Source organism: Ipomoea nil, unplaced genomic scaffold (assembly GCF_001879475.1).
Source record: "Ipomoea nil cultivar Tokyo-kokei standard unplaced genomic scaffold, Asagao_1.1 scaffold0688, whole genome shotgun sequence".
NCBI classification, from domain to species: Eukaryota; Viridiplantae; Streptophyta; class Magnoliopsida; order Solanales; family Convolvulaceae; genus Ipomoea; species Ipomoea nil.
In genome coordinates, this window is record NW_017617116.1 from 3,309,990 (window position 1) to 3,326,990 (window position 17,001).

Genomic DNA, 17,001 nt, shown 5'->3' on the forward strand with positions numbered 1-17,001 from the left:
TTCTCAACACACAATTGAGAATTCATATACTTAGAAGAGAAATTCAGTTTTACTTCCTATACTGAGAGGCCTAGATTAAAAGCCTCTCTTCCTCCTCCATTTTTCTCACCACACCATTTCCATGGCGGCCTCCGTCGAAAACCGCCCGTTTAGCCACCTTGAACCGGGTTTAACCAATGTCGTCCGCGGTTTCAAGCCACGCTCCGACTCCCCGGTCCGAGGTTACAATTTCCCCCTCAATCCCGAGCTCAAGTTTCCCAAAATCCCTAATGGTAACAACAACGTTTCTGCCGATGATTATTCCGATGAAGACGACGATGACGACGATAATTTCTCCGAATATGCCGTGGCCATCCGGAAAGGGAAGGCGGAGCTGGAGCCGTCGATTCACGACTCCCGAGACGACAACACTTCCGACCATTGGATCCTGCGCAACCCCTCCTTGATCCGCCTCACCGGAAAACACCCCTTCAACTCCGAGCCGCCGCTGGCTCGGCTCATGCACCACGGCTTCATCACGCCGGTCCCGCTCCACTACGTCCGGAACCACGGCGCGGTTCCCGCCGGCGCGTGGGGCGACTGGACCGTGGAGGTCACGGGCCTCGTGAAACGCCCCATGAAGTTCACAATGGAACAGTTGGTCACCGAATTCGCGTACCGCGAGTTCCCAGCCACGCTCGTCTGCGCCGGCAACCGCCGCAAGGAGCAGAACATGGTGAAGAAATCAATCGGCTTCAACTGGGGCGCCGCCGCCATCTCCACCTCCGTGTGGCGCGGCGTCCCGCTCGCCGCCCTCCTGAAACGCTGCGGCATCTTCAGCCGCAAAAATGGCGGCCTCAATGTCTGCTTCGAAGGCGCGGAGGACTTGTCCGGCGGCGGCGGTTCAAAGTACGGCACCAGCGTTAGCAGGGATGTGGCCATGGATCCGTCCAGAGACATAATCTTGGCGTACATGCAGAACGGAGAGAAGCTCACGCCGGACCACGGATTTCCGGTCAGGATGATAATCCCTGGCTTCATCGGCGGCAGAATGGTGAAGTGGCTGAAGAGAATTATAGTCACCACAAAAGAATCGGAAAACTACTATCACTTCAAGGACAATAGGGTCCTTCCTTCTCACGTCGACGCCGAACTTGCAAACTCCGAAGGTACTATACAAGGATTAACAATATTATATATATATATTGAAAAAATCACTAGGCATCCTCTAAGGACAGCCTAGAGTCTTAGGAGGCCGACCGCCTAGAGCCTAGGCACGATGGCATCCTCTAGGGACAGCTTAGAGCGCCTAGGAGGCCGACAGCCTAGAGCCTAAGCACGATTTTTGCAACACTATATATATATATATATATATATATATATATATATATATATATTTCTTAGGAACAACTTCATACTTTTAGTTTGAGCCTATAGACAATTTATGTTAATTTACTTGGGGAAGCTTGACTAGGTGGTTTAGATGAGAGGGTGCAAAGTGTCAAATTGGGTCCACGTTTATATACTATGATGACGTATGGTTTTGTTATGGAATATTCTGATGAGAATTTGTATTAATTGGTGCAGCGTGGTGGTACAAACCGGAGTACATAATCAACGAGCTCAACATCAACTCCGTCATTACGACGCCGTGTCATGAAGAGATTTTGCCCATCAACGCTTGGACCACCCAACGTCCTTACTTGTTGAGAGGATACGCTTATTCTGGTAATTTTTTAAAACCTTTTCTATATATTTCTTTTATTGTGGGTTCAATTCGATTAATTGTTAAGACTTATTTTACAATTTACCTTTCTGTTAAGACTTTAAAGTAGAGATAAATAGATTCTTGGGATTGGAGTTGGATGATTTAATAATGAAAATAGTGAATTACTGTTGCCAAGAAAAGATGGTACTTAAATGGATGCCTCTTGGTGGTAGGAGGGTATACCTCTCCTAATTCTGAAGAGTCACCCCTCCTGTAGTTTTACGAGAACATGGGATGTACGTACATTAAATAAAGGGAGTTATGTTGGGGGAATCATTAGCAGTGACGAAAGACAGATTTACTTGACCTAGTACAGTTCCAGCATGATGGGTTTGCTTAAACAAACCAAACTTTGTCACATCATTATTTTATGTTATCATCAGATCGATCAACTCTTCATAGGTCGCTTTCTTATTTACCAACCATTTAGCCTCCGTTTTACACTATAAACTATGTGCAAAAGTTTGTGATTTGACGGTATGTATTTGGAGGCTGAAAATGATTAATATTATATTACGTATATTATATTCTTACTTTTTACTCTTTACCAGCATATATAACATGTTGGGATTGACAATTTTACATTTTTAGGAGTACAGTTTACTTATTATTTTTTTTAATTGCAGGTGGAGGGAAGAAAGTGACACGAGTGGAGGTGACGATGGACGGAGGCGAGACGTGGCTCGTATGTGACCTCGACTTTCAAGAGAAGCCTAACAAGTACGGGAAGTATTGGTGCTGGTGTTTCTGGTCACTCGAGGTTGAGGTTCTTGACTTGTTGAGTGCTAAGGAAATTGCGGTTCGAGCTTGGGACGAGACTCTTAATACCCAACCCGAAAAACTCATTTGGAATGTCATGGTAATAACAATTTGGGCGCTATAATCTTATTAATCTAGTCTTATAAGTGTGAGATTTTAAAACTGATTTCGTAATGTCAATATTGAATAGGGAATGATGAACAATTGTTGGTTTCGAGTGAAGACCAATGTTTGCAAACCACATAAGGGAGAGATAGGGATTGTGTTCGAGCATCCGACCCAGCCCGGAGCCCAATCCGGTGGGTGGATGGCGAAGGAAAGGCACTTGGAGATTTCGGACGCGACACCCACGCTTAAGAAAAGTGTGTCGTCGCCGTTCATGAACACGGCGTCTAAGACGTTCTCCGTGTCGGAGGTGAAGAAGCACAACACCGCCGACTCGGCGTGGATCATCGTCCACGGCCACGTCTACGACTGCACGCGCTTCCTCAACGACCACCCCGGCGGCACCGACAGCATCCTCATCAACGCCGGCACGGATTGCACGGAGGAATTCGACGCCATCCACTCCGACAAGGCGAAGAAGCTCCTGGAGGATTACCGGATCGGGGAGCTGATCACCACCGGGTACGCGTCGGACTCCTCCGCCTCCTCCCCCAACAACTCCGTCCATGGCCCCGGCCACCTAGCACCCATCAAGGAAATCTCCGGCCACGCGCCGCCGCGGAGCGTGGCGCTAATCCCGCGCGAGAAAATCCCATGCAAACTCGTTGAAAAGATATCCATCTCCCACGACGTTAGGCTCTTCCGATTCGCCCTCCCCCAAGACGACCAAGTCCTAGGTTTACCCGTCGGAAAACACATCTTCATCTGCGCCGCCATTGACGATAAACTCTGCATGCGAGCCTACACCCCGACCAGCCACGTCGACCAAGTGGGCCACTTCGATCTCGTCGTGAAAGTCTACTTCAAAAACGTCCACCCAAAGTTCCCCAACGGCGGCCTAATGTCCCAACACCTCGACTCCCTCGAACTGGGGTCCACCCTAGACGTAAAGGGCCCACTCGGCCACATCGAATACCAAGCCCGGGGCAAATTCCTCGTCCACGGCAAACCCAAACACGCCAAGAAACTCGCCATGCTCGCCGGCGGGACGGGAATAACGCCGATCTACCAAGTAATGCAGGCGATCTTGAAGGACCCGGAGGACGAGACGGAGATGTTCGTGGTGTACGCTAATCGGACGGAGGAGGATATTCTGCTGCGCGATGAGCTGGACGCGTGGGCGGAGAAATACCCCGACAGGGTTAAGGTTTGGTACGTGGTTCAAGAATCCATTAAGGAAGGCTGGAAATATAGTACCGGATTCATCACCGAGGACGTTCTGAGACAGCATATTCCGGCGGGGTCTAAGACGACGCTGGCGTTGGCGTGCGGGCCGCCGCCGATGATTCAGTTCGCCGTTAATCCCAACTTGGAGAAGATGGGGTATGACATCAAGGATTCTTTGCTGGTGTTCTAGATCGATGGATACAAATAATAGATGCAATGTTGCATGCATGTCCGTAATTGAAATGGCGACAGAATAAACTCTTTTTTTTTTTTTTTCCTTTTTATGTACATATATTGTACCATTTGTACGCTGTGACAACTTGTATTAGTAGTGTGTAGTAACTTTCTTTTTCTTTATTTTTTGATTTTGTCAATATTTTTTTTTTTTTAGTTTTGTTAATAGTTGTTCCAATGAAGACAATCGTCTTCCATTATATTACTTTAATATGAAATTTAATTTGGTATTTTTCGTCTTAATTAGAGAAATTAATTATCTGTACTATCATAAATTTAATATAAAATATCTTTTTTTTTCATATATGAAAAAGTAAAAAATAAAAAATAAAAAATCAAACTCATAAGTATTGACATCTTGAGAATTGATAAGATCCGCAAAAAATAAACCAATTAGGGAAAAATCAAACACGTGAAGACCAAAAAGGAAAAAATGAATAATTACTCATTATCCAATTAGTCCTCCATTTAATTTAATCATTAATAAAAATAGTTAACATGTTTCAATTACAAGAGTTTACTGGGAAGAGAGATTGTGCTAGCTTGCCACAGTACAATTACGGTAAAAGGTTTGAATGATGAAATTACATGTTATTCATTTTTATTAAATGATTGAATAAAAAAAAACGAAATGGAGAATTAATTATTGCAAGCAAATGAAAGTGATGTAATTAGGCAAAAATAAAAGAATATGATTAAATGTTGTAATATGACGATATCAATAACGTATTAAAAATGAATTTTTCTCCTTAGTAAAAACATCTCCCATGTATATATATTTTGAGGGAAGAATACTACATGTAGAGAGAGAAAACATATGAGTTGGTACTGCAGTGATTACTACAACAAGATAATGAAAAGGAAGAAGAACGAGGGAGATTGAATATTAAAGAAGACAAGATAGAGATAATATAGAGAAACACAAAGCGGGAGGTATAGAATATATAGAAAGAAATATAAAATATTGTGAAAAACTTTTATTATTATTGGGTCACACTTGTGTAAAATTTTCTCATGAATCTTTATTTGTGAGACGGATTAAGTCGATAGAAAATGTAATCCTTATAGTGAAAAATATAATACTAATTAGAAATAAAGTGATTGTTGCTTATAAGGGAAATTGTAATACTTTTGAGAATAAATGTAATACTTTTATATTTTGATGTAAAAGTATTACATTTTTCCTTATAAGTAATATTGGCAAGTGTTTGTCACCTAAATAAAAAATATAATGGTCCTGTTTGGTAAATGGTTATTAGCCGATAACGGTTAGTTGTTAGCTGATTGAGTTAATTAGAGGGTATAACTAGTTGATAACATTAGCTGATTGTAGACAAGTGTTTGGTAAATTAGTTGTTAACTGATAGCTGTTTGGTATAATTTCTTTTCTAAAAAAAATAATTGAAAAAAATTGTTTTGAATAGCTTGTTGGGTACAAAAAACTAGTTAACCAAACACTTATAATTTAATTTTTAAACCAAGTCAAATAACTAATAGTGGTCAAATAAGTTATAATTGGCCTATAGGCTAATTATTTTACTAGGGCTAATATTTTTTTGGAAAAATGTAATACTTTAAAATAAAAATGTGGGAATATTATATTTTTCTTCAAAAGTATAAAACTTTTCCATATAAGTAATAAATATTTTAGTCCTTATTAGAATTACATTTTTCAATATAAGTATTACATTTGATATTGATCCGACTTATCTCACACAAGTTTTTGTCATTATTATTTTGGTTAGCAATTGTTTTTTACCCTACATATAAAGTGTATTATTTATAACAAATAACTCCTATTATAATATTCCTTTAATTCTAATAATATAATAATTTATATGTATTTAATTATTCATGTATAAACTGCATAGTGAAACTATTGACAACTTTTTTTAAAAAAAAAAAAAAAAATTTGTTTTGTTTTAAGATGATAGGAAGAAGAAAACATGTTCGACGTACGAGAAGTAATATTGGCGGTGTCCAAAAGAGTACGTGTAGATAGATGCATGCATATAATATAACTGGAGAAATGCTAAGAAGTTAGTTGTAGTATCTACAATCTACATACATACGTGTCTTGAGGCTGCCCAACACACCCCGACTCCCCGATGACAATATACGGATGGGAGTAGCAAATAATATAGTATAGCCGTATCTACATACATATATTATCCTCTCAGAGTTATTTTTAGTATGAATTTTTTTTTTTTTTACGTAATTTATTTTGTAAGGTTTGTAGAGACCATGAAAATTTATATGGAGTAGTCATTATTTGAGAGTGCGTATGGAATAAATTTTATTTCAAATTTTAACTGATAAAATCATGGTTGCAGTAGGCGATAGGCGCTAGTTGGGCGTCCGGACAGCGCCTAGCGCCTTGGCGGTCTAGGCGGCACTAGACGGGCGTAAAAAAAACAGTGGCAGACTTGCAGTTTGACAATTTTAATGAGGTTGTTTTCAACATTCAATCAAATATCACATTCAAATAAATGAAATAATGATAATTCATAAGTCATAACATCAAAACAATATTAAAAAACAAAAATACTCAAATACTTCAATCATCTAAAGATTCAAAGTATCAAACTAGTCTACGGGTGTATATATGTCATATTATATATATATATATATATATATATATATATATATATATATATATAATGAAAAAAATTAGCAAGGCCAAGTTGATCGGATTAACTCGACTGAAATTGACAAGTAAGTTAGATGTTAAGCAGTCAAGTCGGCCGGTCACCTAGGGAGAAAATCGGCGCCTATTACATTGTAGTATGTAACTACTGAAACACAAGGAGCCAATAAACGCCTCCACTGAGGCTCGAACTCACAACCTTCCAAATGGAAGTCCAACCCGGTTACCATTAGACTACATAGTCTTGGTAGATAAACTAACTTAAATAGTCTATAGCTAACTAATTCAAACTAACAAGATTAATAGACTGATCAACTTTAGCTGAAGTTGCACCTAATTGATTTGTAAGTTATTATACATTAATAAAACTTGGTCGATGCATTATACATTGCACACTCGAATAGTGATAGTTGGTTTGTTATCAAAAAATAGAAGAGACATGGTAGGGGAGATCCATCTTAGGTTGGTGTGTCTGAAGCGTGAACATAAACAGTAGTAGTGTACGTCCTTGCCGGCAATGCAAGTGGCCTGGGCGGGGCCGATAGAAACAAAGGCCACTGGCGGCGCCCGAAGGCCACACGCCGCTACCTTTTTCCGCTAAGGTGAGCCACCCAAGCCAGGCTACGCGGTCCCTCGCACTGCCCCTCTTTGTTTGGAAAGGTCGCTCTTACACTTCTCCGCACCACAGTGCCTTGACCTTTCCTCTACTCTATTCTTAATTGCCTCTTCTTTCATCTCTTTTGTCTTCTTTTGTGGATCCCACTATTTTATTACCCAGATCAATTGCTGCATTCTTTTTTTATGTTTAACAACTCAAGTAATCAATTTGGAGTTGGCTTACTCCTCTCCGATCCTCATTATTATTTGCAAAAAGTATATTATTATACTATACTGCTGCTCGATCTGCCTTAATTTTTTAATTAACCACCAAACCACCAGTCACCAAAACCTAGCTATACCTAGGGTTTTCAATTCCTACATTGTTTATTTGTGTTTTTAATAGTCCCAAGATTCTGATATGATTCATGGTACGTCACGTTATCATTGGATGGCAACTCAAAACAATTCTTAATTCTAATCTAACATGCACCGCACTGTAGTTTCTTTTATATATATATGTACGGTGAAATTTTTTTTTTTTTTAATCTCACAATCAGTTCATCAGTCAAATCATAATTTACTTTTCGTATCTTTCTGGTAAGATTCAAACTCTCACACTACAACTTTCAATTATGACCTTTAATTCAGGCGACAAACTAACTATGTTAAGCCTCACGCGCAAATGAGATTTTTTTTTAAAATAGTTCATGCATGTTATAATTTTAATTTTATTTTAGTATTAGTTAGGATATTTAAGATTTAACTCGGTAATAAACTATAATATTGCTTTTTACTAAGTAAAAACTGAATCGAAATTTTTTACTTTAATTCTACATATTCACGAGATTTCACATACAATATACACACCACACAAATATCTAACGTTGCAATATGAAGTAGATATTTTGACCTTTAAAAGTGAGCTAGGTTGCACATAAACAGGGAATTAATGCAAGAAATGATATATATATATATATATATATATATATATATATATATATATATATATAGAGAGAGAGAGAGAGAGAGAGAGAGAGAGAGAGGGAGAGAGAGAGAGGTTGCACACTTGATACTTGATAGTGATTAGTGCACTCTTCATTTTCACCTATGAGACATTTGTTCTCATACTGGAACTTATGCCGCTTGATTACAAGGCTTTTGACAAATATTTTTTTTTAATATACATAAATATTAATTATTTACTAGTTTCTTTTTGAAAAATATTCCAAAAATTTTAAAAGTAAATAAAAGACTTTTAAAAATTTTATGATGTTTTTAGAAATTTGTTGGAGAAAACATTTTCAAAACACTGACTCTTATGAGTTCCCGTGGAACATATAAATGGACAATTCCCCTATAATTAAGGTCATACAGATTAAAGTCCAAAAATTAATTATATGTACTCATCAACTTTGGTTTAATTCTTTAATTTGGTCACTTGTAATTTACTCCTTGTAAATATATAGCTGAGGTTCTTAGGTATCAAGTGACCCCTAGACTCCACTGATGAAAATATGGAAAAATTTTGCTCTATCTTTTCTAGCTGTATAAACATCTTCTATGTGATAAATGTTAATTAAAATTTTTTACTTTTAATTCTATTCATTATTGGTGTGTACATGAGATATATTTATAATCGTTATATTGTGGGCTAGCTTTGGGTCCACCTAATCCAGAATGATATCATTCCATAATTCACATAAACGGGTTCTTTAGTGATACATTTTTTTTTTTCAGGCAATTCAAGCAGAAACAATGTTGGCACTACATGTTTATAAAATCAATACTTTAAGTCCATAATAAAAGCTTGCTAATTTTCAATCAAATGTATCTTAAAACTATACTAAAACCATGATTATATGTCAAACACTCAATTTATGAACCATTAGTTTTAAGTTTATTTGCTTATAGTTCACATATTATGAACTTAAAACAATGTTAGAATCACTTGACGTAATACATTTATAGTTAACAAATTATGTACTTACAGATATAAATTTATATACCTAACATTAATATATTATGTTACTACTTACTGCAAAGGTGAATGTCAATCAAATGGGAAAAAAATAAGAAGAAGAAAAGGAGGTTGCTTTAATTTAAACAAAACAATATCATTTTAAACCACAGTCGACAATGTGTATTGTGGGCACTAGTCCACGATATATTTGCGTACAATATACTATACACAAAATAAATAAATAAATAAATAAATAAATCTAAGTCATACGTGTATGGAGATTCAAAATTTCTTTTGTCCTCCACTGAATACGTTGCAATATGAACTAATTAAAGTACTAGAAATTATTTTGACATTTAAAAGGGGCAATTCAACTATAATATAGTCTATAGAGTTTAGAATCCAAGAATTTCATCTCTCTTATGGAAGGGATGACTTTTGCAAATTAAAACAATATATACCTAAGAAAAAAAAAATGCAATACTGAACGTAAAGAATACTGATTAATGTAAATTAAAAGAACTAATGTCATGTTTATAAATATTGAAAATAAAACTATATATTATATATTTATTAAAAAAATATTACCGCCCTTTTTATTTTATAATACTGTACTCCTTAGTTGACATTTTTATAATTCGGTACTGTAGGTTCCCACAAACTAATCCCATCCCTATATACTTAATATTAGATTCTTTAATTTCTTTGAATATCAATTACTTTTTCCAGTCAAAGAAAAAAAAAAAAACTAAATGCACGCTCTTTGAATTTTGATTATAGGTAGCTAGATGATGGACAAAAATTTATCATTCCTAGCTATTGGATGCTTAAGTTTTACTTTTGACTTTGTCATTTGGTAAATTAAAGTCGTCCATTATATGCATTTATGCAAACAACATAAAGAATCAACTTATGTGAGCTGTCCATAATTGGACCTACCCAAATTTAATTGAATTAATTTTATATAATGAAATGCAAGCATTGTTGAGCATATAACCATTAATGTGCAATTCAATTATAAGCTTAGCCTTTAGTTGAGATGGAACACATGTTTCAATTTAGTATTAGAGTCAGACCAAAGGTCATGGGTGAGGGGGCGTGTGGAGCCATTAATGTGCAATCCAACTATCAGCTTAGGCTTTTAGTTTAGTTGGATTGCACATTAATGGTTATATGCTCAACACGCCCCCTCACGTGTGCGGTGGGGGTTCCAAGCAACACATGGACCGTAGTTTGCTTAAGGGGTGACGTAGAGATTCGAACTCATGACCTTTGGTCTGGCTCTGATACTTGGATTGACATGAAGCACATGCTTCAATTTGGTATCAGGGCCAGACCAAAGGTCATGGGTTTGAATCTTTACATCACCCTATAAGCGATTACGGTCCACGTGTTGCTTGGAACCCACCGCACACGTGAGGAGGCGTGTTGAGCATATAACCATTAATGTGCAATCCAATTATAAGGTTAGGCTTTTAGTTGAGATGGAGCACATGCTTCAATGTAATATGATTTTTTTTTATATATAGAATTATAATATACTAAAAATATAATTGGTGTTTTTTTTTTTTTTTGAGTACTACTGACTATATTACCATTGGTGTTTCTAAAGTCTGAATATGAAACTAGTCATGTTACAGAAAGAGATCAGATGAATATTTGAAGTAAAATTGTGTGTCAAGATCAAGCGCTATGATTAGCAGTGGAAGCAAAGGCAAAAAAATAAAAGTTTACCATTATATCAAAAATTATACTTAATAAGGAATACACAATTTTATTATTTTATACTTGTGTAGTCGTCCGTATCACATTTCAAGTGACATGATGTGGGATTAGTCTTTCCAAGCCTTCACCCAACATTATGAGTTTTTTTTTTTCCTTAAAAAAAAACCCTTTTTTATTAGTAATAAATTTTGTTTAACCTTAAAATCCTTTGGGGGCTAAACTAATACATATACAAATTGAAAATGTTTGGTAGGGGAGGCCAAGGCTACGTATATGTGTTTATTTATTCATCTTTTGTTAATAAGGATATTATTTTCACTATATATATAATACTTTCACAAACCAACAAATTATATTAGCATTTCTACCAACCCAAATTTAAATTCATGATTGTAGGGTCCCTTAATTTTCATTTTTCAAATCATTTTCTTATAGTTGCAATATCATCTCTTGAATGTAAATTCGCCCGGCCCATCAAATCATGTAAAGTTGGACTATTAGAAACTTAGTGATAAAAAATTGTATATCATGTTTATGCAAGAACACAAGGATCTGAGCGAGATTTGACATAGAGAGTAGCGTATATAAATTCTTTTTTAAAAAATTTAAATTTTATTTTTTCACAAATAATTAAGAACATCCCTCAGAAATGGATGTGAAACACATCAAGTCGATGATATGACAAAAACCTTCTATCCAATTACATATGTTAGGACTCTATAATGTTCTTGGTGTATTGTGTTTCTCCGTCTTACGTTTTGTATGATAAATCTCTGTGCATTATAAAACTATTACGTTTTGTGCTGTAAATCTATGAGTATTGTAAAACTGTTTCAGAATACAAATTCTCATCTGGTATCAGTACTCTAGGTTCCTCATAGCGCCCAATCCTATTACTTTTCTTCTCTTGTGTGTATTGTAAAGTTGTTCCATAATTCACGTTCCCATCATATCCACATACAACTCAGATCATATAAGCACCACAGCCACATCCATAGAAATATCCAAACCATTGATTCGACCGCAACATTATTAACCTCCACAAAACCCTCTTCCTAAAATGGAACTCTTTCTATTATTTAAATAATAATAATAATAAATCAATCAAATCCATGTTTATTATCTGCATTTTGATTATTCGAAAGTATATTCCTTTCTTAGAAACCCTTAATTTCGTCACTAAAAATTTTCTATTTGCCGGCCATTTGAGATGAATGAATTGAAGGAACCAATAATATAATTTGTATTGAGGCGCTTTCATGATAAATTTTTCAAACATTCTTTAATTTGAAGCCGTACATCTTTAGATATTTTTATGTTTTGTTATCTTTAGAAATTTGAATGCTACATTCATTTTTTTTTTATTATTGAAATATGTAGTAACTAGTAAATATTTACAATACAATCTCAATTAATCATAATTAATAAATATCTTCAGAAATTACAATATTTAGGCCCGGTTGCTCCTGCCCAAAAGGTTCTTACCAACTCTGAGATTTCCGGTAGAGAACAGAAAAAATATAGAAGGAGAAGAAAAGAGCTCGAGAGTTTTATAATTCCATGTTTTATATATTATATGCTCAATATGTCTCTTTATATGTGCGAGTCAATTATTTTTGACGGGCTCTAAGTAACATGTGGATTATAATCTCTTTTGTCGGGTGACGTCTTTGGATTACACATTTATGTTTATATATTATATGTTCAACACGCCTCTCATGTGTGCGAATTGTCAATTATTTCTGATGGACTCCAAGCAACACGTTGGGTGACGTGGCGATACCAAATTAAAGCATGTGTTCTATCTCAACTAAAACTCTATGCTAATAGTTGGATTGTACATTTATATCTATATATTATATGCTCAGCATGCCCCCTCGTGTATGCGAGCCAATTACTTTTGACGGGCTCCAAACAACACGTAGATCAAAGTCTCTTTTTGTCAGGTGATATGGAGATCCGAACCCATGATCTTTGGATTACACATTTAATTTATGTTTATATATTATATGCTCAACACCCCCCTCATTTGTGCAAACCAGTTACTTCTCAAAGAACACGTGAACCATAGCCTCATAGTCTCTTTTTATTAGGTGAGTACGGGAATTCGAACCCTGACCTTTAGTATGTGGCCGACTCTGATACTAAATTGAAGCATGTGCGGGCATGCTCTATTTATATTTATATAACAACTGAAAAGCTAAACTAATAGTTCAATTGTAAATTTATATATATTCATATATTATATGCTCACAGCGAAATCAACTAGTTATTTTTGTGATTATAAAAATAATACTATTTACATCTTAAACATAATGATTAAATTAGTTTGTGATGATACGGTGGATTATGATCAATGTCCAAAAATATAACAAATTTGAAGGATAATGACACAAATCACAAACTATATATGAAAATTAATTAACATTGCAATTTTTTCTTCAAATAGAGGATTCCTATTTTTTTTTTTTAAAAAAATGATATGGCATTAATTTATAATCAAGTTGATCATAATCTATTCCAAAAAGAAAGTCAAATGGTACATTACTTAGATATATAACCCACTTGTGCTTAATCAATTAGAAAATAAATATATATACACACACATACAAGTTGGAAAAGGCCTCCTAAGATGTTGGGGTGATTAACATTAATTTAGTGAAAATTAAGATGTTGGGGGTGCTTAACATTAATTTAGTGAAAATTAATATTTGTTTGGCGCATACTATGTGCAAAGCTGTCTTTGATTCAAAGACAAAACTGATTTGTGCTGTCACTCTCCACCAAACTGTGGGCTTCTATTCTATGATAAAGAATGACACCCTCTTCCACTTTTTAATTAATTAATCTCTTAATTATTATTTATTTTTTCTAAGAATCTAAATATAATGTCAATTTGGCTGGGGTCACAATCGTCACTTTATTAAGTTGTCCTGTAACCCATTGGATTTAAGCAAGTTGTGTTCCATCTTGTATTGTCAAATGCTAGAAGCCAGACATCATTGTCACTACTATTCTATGATTATTATTTTTTTCATTTTTAATTTGAGTTTATTTTCTTGGCGGCTACATAGTACATACAGAAAACGATTCCAATGCGGAATATGTATTTGCAAGTTTTTGTGGTTTTTATTTGCCCATTTTGGTCCTTATTTCTGTTTTTTTTTGTCATAAAATATATTATTATTATTATTATTATTATTATTATTATTATGTATAAAAGTAAGATTTTTTAATGAAATTAATCAATCTCTTTGCCAAGTATCTTTTGGTCTGATGGCACCATTTTCAGTTTTCATAAGCAAAGTATTAGACTTTCATGTTCGAATCTCATTCCAATCAGGATTGATTTTACGTTAAACAAATACTTACTACTAATAGGTTTTTTATTTATGGACAAGACAAGTGGCTAATCAAACATATTGACAAAGAAACAAACTTATCATTCTTTTGATCTAACTCGTTATGATTTTTGAGTAGTAACAACAATTTGTTCTCGTTATCCCAAAAACAAAAACAAAAACAAAACAAAAAAAAACAAAAAAACAAAAAAAAAATAACAAAAAAAATAACAAAAACCAAAAAAAAAAAAAAAAAAAAAAAAAAAAAAAAAAAAAAAAAAAAAAAACGCAAATGTTGTTGGGCTGATTTTGTTGGTTTTGCCGGTTAGCTAAGTTGTTAGTTTTCTATGTTGAAATGGAAACAGAGCTTGCTGGCCCAACTTCTGGGATATAAATTTGGGCTAATAATATGCTAAACTTCATTGTTAAAAACCCAATTATATTATTAAACTAGTAAATGTGTTTGATGGCAAATTATTGGTCCACACAATGTTATGTGAACCATAATAAAAAGTACATTTTTAATATACTAAATGTACATTATTTTTATACTGAATGTACATTATACAATATAATGTACACTCAGAACAAAAATAATATACATCCCCTGAGTACAATGTACATTATTTTTGTACTGAATGTACATTATTTTATAGTAGACAAAATATGGTCCACACAACTTGTGTGGACCATGGTCCATACAATAATGATGGGTGTTTCTTACTTTTGGCAGGCTGAAGTGAAGTGTCCTTGGGTGAAAGGGAATTAAATTGCTCTGAGAAGCCATTTACTACTTTATTTATATTTAGGTGTAAATGAATGGAGCGGTTCGCGAGCCGGCCCATGTTTTAACCGAGCCGAGCTCGAGTTTTAATTTTTTAGCTTGATCGAGTTTGAGCTTGACTCGTTTACAACTTTACATTATTTATTATAAATTTTATTCATCCATGCAATAATATGTATTAGCTCTACTTGAGTCCTCAATCATTTTTGTACTATCAAATATTGTAGTATTTTGAATGTGCATAAATAATACTTTGCCAATACATATATTTTACTCATTTGTCCTGGATCCAATATAATCAAGAGTGATGATATATTCAATTGCTTCTTTAATAATGCAAATAAAATATTTAATTAAGCATATCATAGCATTACATATAATATCAATGCCCAAGAATAATATATGACTAATGCACAAAATAATTATTTGCACATACTAGTCTTAGTGTCACATATATATACACGCATAAATATTTTATCATAATAAATAAAATAATTAAATAAACGCATTTTATCATATTACTACTCTGATATGATATTTTAATAATTTATTCTAGCTATACTCACATGCTTGATCGTCCATGACCGCGATCACGTCCACGACCACAACCACAAACCTTTGTATTTTCATTATAATATGACATACCATTCACTTCAAGGAATAAGATTGAACCAGTGGAACGTGCCTCGTGATTTTTCACCAACAACTCATTATTTTGTTCCGCCATAAGAAGGCATTAAATCAATCGAGAATATTTTGTAAAACATTTCTCTCTATATTTTCATGTTGAAGCACCATATTAGATCCATGAAAAGTAGAGGAGGTTTAATTTTTTAGAACATATCATTATCAATATTTTTCTCTCCACATGATAACAACTAAGAGCTAATTTTGAACATAACATTATATTCCCTCATAGTTTTTAAATCTTGCAATCCTAAGTGAAGCCAATCATAACAAGCTTTCGGGAGAATTACTGTCCTCAGGTGATCATATCTTTCTTTCAAATTCTCTAGAGCTCAGAGAGTTTTTCACAGTGAGATACTCAAGTTTTAACCCTTGGTCAAGATGATAGTGAATGAAATCATTGCTTAACCCGATATTGCATCGAGGCATTATTATTTTCTTTGATAGTATCATCGAGACCCTTTGTATTTAAATGTATCTCAATATCCTATACTCACGAAAGGTTCCCCCCCCCCCCCCCCCCCCCTCCCCAGATATATCAAGCCCCACAAACTCAAGATTTGTAAGATTTGACATATTTGTGATATTGAATAAAATATTATTAAATATTACATAATATATAAATATATAAAGAAAACATACTTAAATAATAGTTGAATCCGAGACTTCATGCTGATATCGTGTTTTGAATAATAGAGCTTATAGATGAAGAGAGGGGCAAACATTTTGTATTGATGTTTTGGAATGATTTTACAAAGAAGGATGTTGAGTATTTATGGTGACAGGATGAGACTGAATAAATATTATTTATACAAGTTATAAATAGTTGTTTAGGCTAGCTTAGTTGGTTTGTAATATGCCTATATGGCTCGGTTGCGTGGTTGATTCCCTAGGTCAGCTTTTGTCTTTGCATGTGTTTTTATATTGAAAACTCAAAATGTGTGTTTTTTATATTGAAAACTCAAAAAATATGGACAATTGAACAAGCTTAATAAGGTATTTCTATTCTTGTAAACTTTTTAAAAGTCAAACTGAACAAATTGAAATTACCTTTGATTATTGAACCCCCATACCGTGTTTGCTAGATAGTCACTACTCACTAGAGTAAAGTAGAGAGGTGGAGACCAAAGAAATAAAATGCGTTGTCACAACCGTCGCTTTAAGTTAATGAGTTGACTGGTCGTG

At 34.6% G+C, this 17,001-nt stretch overlaps 1 protein-coding gene across 2 annotated transcripts; it reads left to right on the forward strand.

Moving 5' to 3' along the window:
- LOC109176053 (nitrate reductase [NADH]-like) lies at window positions 1–4,210 on the forward strand. Of its 2 annotated transcripts, none has more exons than XM_019325471.1 (4): window positions 1–1,149; window positions 1,559–1,707; window positions 2,374–2,606; window positions 2,697–4,210. In XM_019325471.1, the coding sequence occupies exons 1-4, from the start codon at window positions 122–124 to the stop codon at window positions 4,026–4,028; spliced, it is 2,742 nt and encodes a 913-aa protein (XP_019181016.1). In that variant the 5' UTR covers window positions 1–121; the 3' UTR covers window positions 4,029–4,210. The 2 variants fall into 2 exon arrangements, with proteins under 2 accessions (XP_019181016.1, XP_019181017.1); XM_019325472.1 differs by having other exon boundaries at window positions 1–1,148; window positions 1,567–1,707.
- Window positions 4,211–17,001: the final 12,791 nt, after the last annotated feature.

Coding starts and splice junctions, on each gene's coding strand:
- LOC109176053 (XM_019325471.1), top strand. CDS start 122: ATGGCGGCCTCCGTCGAAAACCGCCCGTTTAGCCACCTTGAACCGGGT. Junction 1,708..2,373: donor GAGAGGATACGCTTATTCTG/GTAATTTTTTAA, acceptor TTTTAATTGCAG/GTGGAGGGAAGAAAGTGACA. Junction 2,607..2,696: donor AACTCATTTGGAATGTCATG/GTAATAACAATT, acceptor AATATTGAATAG/GGAATGATGAACAATTGTTG.